Source organism: Camellia sinensis, chromosome 2 (genome assembly GCF_055761805.1).
Source record: "Camellia sinensis isolate YWXY chromosome 2, ASM5576180v1, whole genome shotgun sequence".
NCBI lineage: Eukaryota > Viridiplantae > Streptophyta > Magnoliopsida > Ericales > Theaceae > Camellia > Camellia sinensis.
Genome location: NC_138962.1, coordinates 28479696 through 28489965, shown reverse-complemented (window position 1 = coordinate 28489965; position 10270 = coordinate 28479696). Strand labels below are relative to the sequence as shown.

The window sequence follows — 10270 nt, the reverse complement described above, 5'->3', positions numbered from 1 at the left end:
TCAAATTATATTGGTGTTTAAGAAGATTCAATTACAAATAAGATTCAATTACAAAATAAATCTTAAATTTTTAATTTAATTAATTTAAACCTTAAATAGGAATTTTAGACATTTCGTTAATTTGCCAAATAGGATGTCGAGTGAATATTTATGTGTAGGTATTATATTTAGAGTTACTTTGGTGAGATATTCTTGTGGATGTGTACAGATGATGGATAAGAGTTGGATTGATTTGCCAAATAGGATGTCGAGTGAATACATTAATGGGATTGATGAATTCCTTGTGTTTGCCTACACCAATAGGATTGAAGGTTCGATGATCAGTTGTCCGTGTAGGAAGTGTGAGAATCGATACTATTTTGTACGAGATGGTGTACGGGAGCATCTGATTTTGAATGGTTTTTTTAAAAAATACAAACATTGGATTAATCATGGGGAATCTTACATATCTCTGCATAGTAATCGAGAGAATGAAACATTAGCTAATTTAGACATTGGAGATGATATGATTGGAATGATACAAGGGGCTATGGGAAATCCACATGCCGGTACAAGTGTTGAGGGTGATGAACCACAGGGGCCTGATCCCCGTGCATCTGAACCCCAGCTCGGTCCAAATGCAGAGACTGCAAAGTATTTCAAACTTCTTCAAGATGCACAAAGTGAATTGTATCCGGGTTGTCAGAAGTTCACATCTTTGTCATTCATTGTTCGACTTCTACATTTAAAGGTGCTTAATCAGTGGACGGACAAGTCTGTTGACATGTTGCTTGAGTTATTGAATGAGGCGTTTCCGTTGGGTGTGAAACTCCCGGACTCATATTATAAAGCTCAAAAGGTCACAACAGATTTGGGCTTCACGTATGAGACGTGGGATGCATATCCCAACAGTTGCATGTTGTTTCGAAACGAGGACGCCAATCTTGATAAATGTGTCATATGCAACAGTTCTAGATGGAAATCAAATGGTGATGGTGGTTCAAATGGTCCTAACACAGGTGGCAAACAAGTAGCTGCAAAACAGATGAGGTATTTTCCTTTAAAGTCAAGGTTGCAGAGGTTGTTTATGTCATCCAAGACGGCCAAGTTAATGAGATGGCATGCAGAGGAACGAACTGATGATGGTGTCTTCAGGCATCCTGCTGACTCCCTTGCATGGAAAGGTTTTGACCGTCGGAATATTGACTTTAGTAATGATTGCCGAAGTGTAAGGCTTGGCTTAGCATCTGATGGTTTTAACCCATTCAGGACGATGAACATAGTTCATAGCACTTGGCCTGTTGTGCTCATTCCATACAACTTGCCGCCATGGATGTGCATGAAGCAACCATTTCTAATTTTATCTGTGCTTATTGACGGCCCGAAAGGACCTGGTGACAAGATTGATGTTTATATGCAACCGTTGATTGAGGAGTTGAAAGAACTATGGAATGAGGGTGTGTCAACATTTGATGCATCAACAAATCAAATGTTTCAAATGCATGCAGCTTTACTGTGGACAATTAGTGATTTTCCTGCATACGCAAACTTGTCAGGATGGAGCACTAAAGGAGAATATGCATGTCCTTGTTGCAATAAGGAAACTACATCGTGTTGGTTGAAGCATAGTAGGAAACAATCATACTTGGGTCATCGCAGATTTTTACCTACTGGCCATAAATTCCGGAAGGATAAAGTATCATTTGATGGTAGTCGGGAAGTCAGACTCAAACCAAAATTGTTGTCTGGAACTGAGATGTTGCTACAATTAGAATCTGAGGGTATTTTAACCCAATACAATAGGGATGACCTTAAGGAGAGGCATAGGAGACAGGTAGAGAAGGAGAAAGCTGGACATCGCACCCATAGTTGGAAGAAAAAGAGTATCTTTTATGAATTGCCATATTGGGAGCACAATCTAATAAGACACAACCTCGATGTGATGCATATAGAGAAGAATGTTTGTGACAATGTGTTGTGGACAATATTAGGGGTTGCAGGAAAATCGAAGGATGGTGTTAATGCTCGGCGTGATTTACAAGATATGAATATTAGAAAACCCCTACATTTGCAGTTAAGAGGGTCGAATAAAGACTATTTACCACCAGCACAATTCACGATGACCAAGGATGAGAAAGATTTGTTCTTGAAAGTGTTGAAGGAAGTAAGAGTTCCCAACGGGTATTCATCCAATATATCACGTCGTGTGCGCTTACATGATAGAAGCATTGGGGGTCTTAAGAGCCACGATAGTCATATTCTGATGCAACAACTTATTCCATTGGCTATTCGCAGATCGTTACCGAAGAATGTAATTGAACCCTTGATTGAATTGAGCAATTTCTTTAGACAATTGTGTTCGAAAGTGAATCGTGCGACGGATTTGCAATATATTAAAGATCGTATCGCTGTAACACTTTGTCATCTAGAGAAAATATTTCCTCCGAGTTTTTTTGATATAATGGAGCACTTGCCTATACATCTAGCTGATGAAGCGTTATTGGGTGGAGCGATTCAGTTTCGATGGATGTATCCAATTGAGAGGTATCTTCTTACTTTGAAGCAATACGTGCGTAATAGAGCTCGTCCTGAAGGATCAATTGCTAAAGGATATCTTATGGAAGAATGCATGAATTTTTGTGCACAATATCTCAGTGATGTGGAAACCAAATCTAGTCGACCCGTGAGGAACTATAGTGGTGCTGATAATTTGGGTCATGCTACTGGTGAAAACACAAGCTTTTATCTTGATAATACTTCTTGGGTACAAGCTCATCGGTACATCTTATGCAATACAAGCGCGGTTCAACCATTCATAAAGTAGGTTAAGTCACTCACTCAATATTTTATTATGTTTATTGAATTTTCAACTAAAATTTTTGTATGGCTAAAATTTCAATCTACACAGCAAACACCTTGAAGTATTTAAGCTCAAAATGCCTCGTGTCGACGATCATCAACTTCGGCGTGAACATTTTGAAACTTTTCACATTTGGTTCAAGGAACATGTATGTATTTAACTCTATAGATTCTACTTACTTAAGTCAATCTACATTTTAAATTTTACATTTCGTGTTAAATAGGTCCAAACTTTGCGAAGGACTACTGATGTCATACTTTCTGAAGAGCTTATTCTATTGGCAAATGGTCCTCATAACCTGGCAAGGAGGTTCAACGGGTATATACTGAATGGGTTTCGGTATCGAGTAAAGGCCATGGATGATCGTCGAGCCACACAAAATTGTGGTGTAGCTTTGAAGGCAGATACCATAAGTTATGCTAGTCGAAAAGACAAGAATCCTCGTCTGGGGTCTGTGTACTATTATGGACAATTGACAGATATTGTTGAGATTCGATATTCCAATGAGAAGAAACATGTGTTGTTTAAGTGTGATTGGATTGACAACATTCACGGAAAGAAAGAAGATGTCTTCAATTTCACGTTAGTGAACTTCAATCATTTGTTGTACCGAGATGATCGAATTACCAATGAACCTTTCATCTTGGCGTCCCAAGCAGAGCAAGTTTGGTATGTTGCAGACCCGTTACAACCAGACTGGCAAGTCGTGGTGAAGATGTCTCAAAGAGGTTTATTTGATATGAGTTCAACTGATCCACAAATCGAGCCATACATGAGCCAACAATTGGAAGAAAATATAATGCTTCGTGATGAAGAAGTTGGTTGGGTGAGGGAAGCCGCAGAAGGGGAAACAGTTGATGTTCAAATAGGCGGGTATATGTAATCAACATTAGTAATTCAATTAAGGCCAAGGTTGTAGTTAATCATCAATTTCTTAATTTACTTTGTCTTTGTAATTGTATTAGTTCAAATCATGTCATATTATAGTTGATGACAAACCATTGTCTATGTTTCTAATGTCAATTAATGTTATATTGCTTGAAGATTATTATGGGAAGGAAGAGGAAGCCTGATCATCCCCGGCGCATGATGTCTGATGTGCTACATAACAGGACATCAGTAGCACCACCATTAGAGGAGACATCACATCGGCCAGCATCGGAGGGGCCATTAGTGCCACCAGCATCTGAGGGGCCATTACCACCGTATCGACCACCATCAGTGGCACCACAGCAGCTACCATGTACTCGGCCTCCACGCCTACCATCGGTGCGTCCACCATCAATGGCACCACAGCAGCTATCATCATCAGCTTATGAGCCATCCGCAGGTATTTAAATTTGCTTTGAGTTGCATGAAAATTATTTACACATACATTTATTTATGCTCATTATATATAACTTGTTTATTCTCATTGTATTTTGCAGACCCTTCGACTTCTTCACAGCCCACATCAGGTTTATTTGATATGATTTGTATTCACATTATTTAAATTTGCATTTGGTTGTTACCATTGCATATTGTTTATTATTATTGTATATCGCAGGTCATGTTAGTTCTTCATCGACCTCGACTAGGCGTGGTAGAGGATGTGCCAAGGGCATTAAAGAGTGGGGTACTGGTAAAAAGCTGCACATACAATTTGATGGAAATTACTGCCCAATAGGAGATAACGTGGCCAAGTTAACTACTCAACTTGGCATTATTGTCCGGAATGGTAACATTGTTCCTCTTACTTTTGTTGACTGGAACAGTGTGCCTGATGATATTGTTGATGCTATCTGGAAGGATGTGAAGGTAAAAGTATATTTTTGTCCACAAATTCGAATTCCAAATTTGTGTTATACTTAGCCTTAAACTTTGTGTTTTATAGGACAATTTGAATATATGTCCAGAGGAGTACAAGCCAATCTGCATGAAAAACTGCAACAGCATATGGAAGGATCACAAGAACAAGCTTAAGGCTAAGTATTTCAAGCCTAGAAGCTCTGATCCTAATCTGAAGGATGATGTTCCTATGAACGTTGTGCCAAGCCAATGGGAACAACTTGTAGAGTATTGGCGTACTTCCGATGCTGAGGTATACAATTACGTTATATTTATGATATGTAAACATACAAATCATATTTACATACTTACATTTGTTGAACTTGTTATAGAAAATTGCAAGTAGGAACGCTAAAAATCGGCGAGCTCACGGCATAGCTCATACCACAGGGCGTACTACTTTCTCTCAGATACGGCATGAGGTTTACATTTTATTGTTTTATTTTTCTATATAAATAAACATTGTATATTTGCAAATTATTTGGATTCTAATTTTCATATTTCTAAAAAAAAATTTAGATGACCAGTAAGGGGGAGTCTACTGATAAGATGAATGTTTGGCTTATGACACGTAGAGTAGATGACCCAGAGGTTATCTAGACCTTGGTAGTTTCCAAACACCTTTGATTGTATTTAAAGTTTATTTTTTGTGTGTCAACCATCTTAATTTCGCGTATACTTGTGTGTCTTATTCAATACAGGATGAGTTTAATCGTCAACTCTCTATGCTACCTGAGGATGGTCGGACTTTGGAGGCTAGGAATGCCATTTTCCATGAGTTGATAGGTCATGACAGACATGGATATTGTCGCACATACGGAAGAATCGTGCCTCGGAGAGTGGTGTATAAGGATGGTGCTGGGCCATCACAGTCAACACCCCATCCATCGACTATTGATCAGATCACGCAGCAGGTTCGTGCTGAGCTAAGGGATGAGTTGAGGGAGGAGCTGCGAGCAGAGTTCTCTACACATTTGCAGCAGATAAGAGCTGAGATGATGGCCCTTGTGTCACAGGGGGTGAGTGTGGATCCCAACAGACAGGTTCCATATAAACATCACAATTGTTTGATAGTTCAATTTTCACTCAAGATTATGTATGAAATTCGAATATGATTAACACATTATGCACTGACTAACATAGGTTCCTGATGCATCGAGTGGCCACCGGGCATTTAGGGAATCTACAGAAGACGAGAATCCATATACACCACCACCAGAAGATCAGGTATAAAATTTATCTTTGCATTCTAAGCTAAAATACATCTTTGCGTTCTTTACTTGAATTCGAGGCGTTAACGCCCCAAAATCAGCAAACGGCGTCGGTTTAGGACAAAACTTGGCACACACGACCGCCTAGGCACGAGAGACTTGTGGGAGAAGACGGGGCTCGAATCGGGTTCCCGGTTTGGGAGTTAGAGTCGGATTTCACTTTAGGCAAACTACTTCTTTAAGAAACTTGAATTCGAGGCGTTAACGCCCCAAAATCACCAAACGGCGTCGGTTTAGCACGAAACTTGGCACACACGACCGCCTAGGCACGAGAGACTTGTGGGAGAAGACGGGGCTCGAATCAGGTTTCCGGTTTGGGAGTTAGAGTCGGATTTCACTTTAGGCAAACTACTTCCTTAAGAAACTTGAATTCGAGGCGTTAACGCCCCAAAATCACCAAACGGCGTCGGTTTAGCACGAAACTTGGCACACACGACCGCCTAGGCACGAGAGACTTGTGGGAGAAGACGGGGCTCGAATCGGGTTCCCGGTTTGGGAGTTAGAGTCGGATTTCACTTTAGGCAAACTACTTCTTTAAGAAACTTGAATTCGAGGCGTTAACGCCCCAAAATCACCAAACAGCGTCGGTTTAGCACGAAACTTGGCACACACGACCGCCTAGGCACGAGAGACTTGTGGGAGAAGACGGGGCTCGAATCGGGTTCCCGGTTTGGGAGTTAGAGCCGGATTTCACTTTAGGCAAACTACTTCTTTAAGAAACTTGAATTCGAGGCGTTAACGCCCCAAAATCACCAAACGGCGTCGGTTTAGCACGAAACTTGGCACACACGACTGCCTAGGCACGAGAGACTTGTGGGAGAAGACGGGGCTCGAATCGGGTTCCCGGTTTGGGAGTTAGAGTCGGATTTCACTTTAGGCAAACTACTTCCTTAAGAAACTTGAATTTGAGGCGTTAACGGCCCAAAATCAGCAAACGGCGTCGGTTTAGCACGAAACTTGGCACACACGACCGCCTAGGCACGAGAGACTTGTAGGAGAAGACGGGGCTCGAATCGGGTTCCCGGTTTGGGAGTTAGAGTCGGATTTCACTTTAGGCAAACTACTTCTTTAAGAAACTTGAATTCGAGGCGTTAACGCCCCAAAATCACCAAACGGCGTCGGTTTAGCACGAAACTTGGCACATACGACCGCCTAGGCACGAGAGACTTGTGGGAGAAGACGGGGCTCGAATCGGGTTCCCGGTTTGGGAGTTAGAGTCGGATTTCACTTTAGGCAAACTATTTCTAATTATATAGTAGTCAATTTTTTTTTTATATTTTTCTATAATTAAAATATTAACACATTATATGGTTTTTAATTATTTTTATCTTGTTTTTTTCAGATATTTCCTGAGTAGCAGTTGGCTTTTTCTGGAATGCGGGCGTATCAAGATTATGACTAATTTTTGTTTTTGTAACCCACGAACGAATGAAGACGAAAACTTTTGATTTTGATTTTGATTTTGATTTATGTTATTTAAATTTGGGAGCAACATTATGTATGTATTATGCGACGTTATGTAGTGGCATAATTTTTATTGTTCTGAATTTTTATTTATGTATTGCTATGAATTGAACAATATTATTAATTTTCATTATTTGTCAATTTTTGTTTATGTACGTATTTATATTATTCTGTAATTTTTTAATTTTTTATACTTATTTTTTATCTACTACAGGTTATTTTAATTTTTTTAATAATTTATCAGCAGGGTTTTTTTTATTTTTTTATTTTTTGAGACGGGAGAAGAACCCGTCGCAAAAACCATTAATAGGCTTTTGCGACGGTACCAACACAGTCGCAAAAGCTGTCTTATTGAATGTACAGGACACCTTTAGTGACGGTAAACCGTGCCGTCGCCAATACTTATAAGATGCCAGAGCCTTTAACGACGGTAATGTTCCCGTCTCAAAAACTCACTTTTAGCGACGGGAATTACGTGCCGTCGCGAAAAGTGATTTTTCCCCTATTATTTGCGATGGGAAAAATGCCGTCGCAAAAAACTTGGCTTACCATCGCGAAAGGTCTTTTGCAACCCCGTCTGTCGCGACCCCCCCTTACCGTCGCAAAAAGCCACATTACCGTCGCAAAAGACATTAGCGACGGCTTTCGGGGCATTTGCGACGGCCGTTTACCGTCGCAAAAAACAAATTTTTTTGTAGTGTAAGTAAGCATAAAATATGTCCATATTTCTTATTTTTATTATATAAAATACTTACAAATATCTATTTACTAATTTAATAAATAGATAGGCCAAATGATTCATATAGGTTAGGAATAGACTAAGACAATTTTTAATGATTAGGTGAAGGACAAGTTATCGTAAATCTAATATTAAGCCTAAATTTAATATCACAAGTGAATCCTAATCCATTTTTTTGTAAATCTTATAATATAAGACAAATTTTTAGACTTTACAAAATATGAAAAAATTAATATATTGACAAATATACTTTAGGGGATTTTTTTTTAAAGGTCCCTAGTATTAAGATTTTATAATATAAAAGACACTCAATATTTTCATAATGTCTAAGGTCCCTCAACATCAATTCAGAGAAAATTCGATCTAGAGAATTTCATCGAATTTTCTTTGGACACATCACAGAGAAAATTTCAAATTTCTTTGAGTTTTTGTGAATTTCTCTCGACTGGAAGGGAATTTTCTCTAACTTTTTGTGAATTTCTCTGAATTGGAAGGTAATTTCTCTGGACTGAGAGAATTTCTTTGGGGCAGTTTATCATATCAATAAAACAGCAGATTCAACTCTACCTATTTTGTCATAGAGAAAATCTCAACAGAGAAGAATTTCTCTGGATTTTTTAGAGAAATTTTGAAAATTTCTTTGACCTTCCCCTAACCTTCCCACTCTTCAGAGAAATTTTGGAAATTTCTCTGGCCTTCCCTATCTCTAGAGAAATTTCCCTTTCTATTTACACAATAATCACAAATACAAACCAGAGAAATTTAGTCCACTCCAGAGAAATTTACTCAACCCCAAAGAAAATCCTTTCTCCGTGAAACCAGAGAAAATTCAAATCCTTTACCAGAGAAAATTCAAAATGTTGTACCAGAGAAAATTGAAACCAGAGAATATTCCAAATCCTTTACCAATCAAATCCTTTATCAGTTGAATAGAACATGAAGAATGAGAAGTGTAATATATATACTAATAGTACCCAACCAAAGTAAAGTGCTCACTAGAGAAAATTCTTTTCTCTCCAGAGAAAATTGAAATTTCTCTGAACAAAATTGTTTGCTTCTATAGAATCCTTTCTATGTGAAGCCAGAGAAAATCCAAATCCTTTACCAGAGAAATTTGACCTATTTATCTTAACAATATTTGCTGCGAATTGATTCAATTAAACCATAGTTTGCAAAGAGAGTCTCCATAGACTTGTCACTCCTAAAACCTCACATCACAGCTCTGCTCTGGCAAAAACGGCAATTTCAAATTCCAAGAAACCAAAACGCAATCAAGACTTAGAGCTCTTGAAATCCGACATCGTTTCCTTCGCCTCCTCAATCGACCTCTCTGCTTCTCTTTCAAGCTTCTCCGGCGGCTTTGACGATTCCGATTTTTGCAAAACCGGCCATCTCAAACCCAACAAAAAATCGTAGCGAAACAAGCCTTTAAAGCAACCCAATTCCAAAGGCGAAGCAAAACCAGAGCTCAACAAGAAGAGAACCAACAATGAACGGCCTAAACCTAAGGGTTTTTAACCAGTCGATAATATAAGATGGTTTGATAAGCTTAAGAACCTTCCGAAGCTTCCATTGATGAAATTGAGCTCGCTGGGCGTATTACACGTCAATGAGGTTGAATTGGAGGAGAAAGTGATATCGAAGAAGAAGGTTGAGTTTGGGGATTTGGAAGAGTGGAAGAGAGCAGCGGAAGAGAGACACAGAGAGTGTGAAATATATATCAAATTTCTCTATGATAGATGGGAGAGACCTTAGACATTAAAAAATAATATTGTGGATCTCTTCCATTACTAAAAATGAGAGAGAGACTTTAGACTAATTTACCCTATAATTTACCACTATCATATGAAAAATTAAATTTACGGAACTCATAAGATGAAATGTATTTATATTTTATCATAAATATAATTTTTGTGATTTATTTTAAATTTTTAACAATTAAACTATGACATGTATTTGTAATTAAGAACTTATAGCACACAATTAATGACATAAGAATAAAAAATAAAAATAAAAAGTTTTATATGTAACTGTGATAAAAATAAATAAAATTTAATTGATTCTAAATCATTTTTACTAAATATTGTAAATAACTTTTTTAGATTATTATTCAATCTTAAAAATTAATTT

General features: G+C 38.2%; 2 protein-coding genes across 2 annotated transcripts; both read left to right on the top strand.

Moving 5' to 3' along the window:
- The first annotated feature begins 2910 nt into the window (after positions 1-2910).
- On the top strand, positions 2911-3722 carry LOC145812679 (uncharacterized). Its single transcript, XM_082907664.1, has 2 exons — positions 2911-2987; positions 3063-3722. The coding sequence occupies exons 1-2, from the start codon at positions 2916-2918 to the stop codon at positions 3720-3722; spliced, it is 732 nt and encodes a 243-aa protein (XP_082763790.1). The 5' UTR covers positions 2911-2915.
- A 47-nt stretch (positions 3723-3769) lies between these two features.
- On the top strand, positions 3770-5502 carry LOC145807106 (uncharacterized). The gene is made up of 7 exons (XM_082905036.1): positions 3770-4169; positions 4267-4296; positions 4386-4636; positions 4713-4919; positions 4999-5088; positions 5186-5272; positions 5368-5502. Exons 1-6 carry the CDS (start codon positions 3866-3868, stop codon positions 5264-5266), a joined length of 963 nt encoding a protein of 320 aa, XP_082761162.1. The 5' UTR covers positions 3770-3865; the 3' UTR covers positions 5267-5272; positions 5368-5502.
- Positions 5503-10270: the final 4768 nt, after the last annotated feature.

Bases quoted from the DNA above. Each gene is read 5' to 3' on its own strand.
- LOC145812679 (XM_082907664.1), top strand. From the start codon at position 2,916: ATGCCTCGTGTCGACGATCATCAACTTCGGCGTGAACATTTTGAAACT. The intron at 2,988-3,062 runs GTATGTATTTAA...CGTGTTAAATAG, and splicing joins ACATTTGGTTCAAGGAACAT to GTCCAAACTTTGCGAAGGAC.
- LOC145807106 (XM_082905036.1), top strand. From the start codon at position 3,866: ATGTTATATTGCTTGAAGATTATTATGGGAAGGAAGAGGAAGCCTGAT. The intron at 4,637-4,712 runs GTAAAAGTATAT...TGTGTTTTATAG, and splicing joins CTATCTGGAAGGATGTGAAG to GACAATTTGAATATATGTCC. The intron at 4,920-4,998 runs GTATACAATTAC...AACTTGTTATAG, and splicing joins GGCGTACTTCCGATGCTGAG to AAAATTGCAAGTAGGAACGC.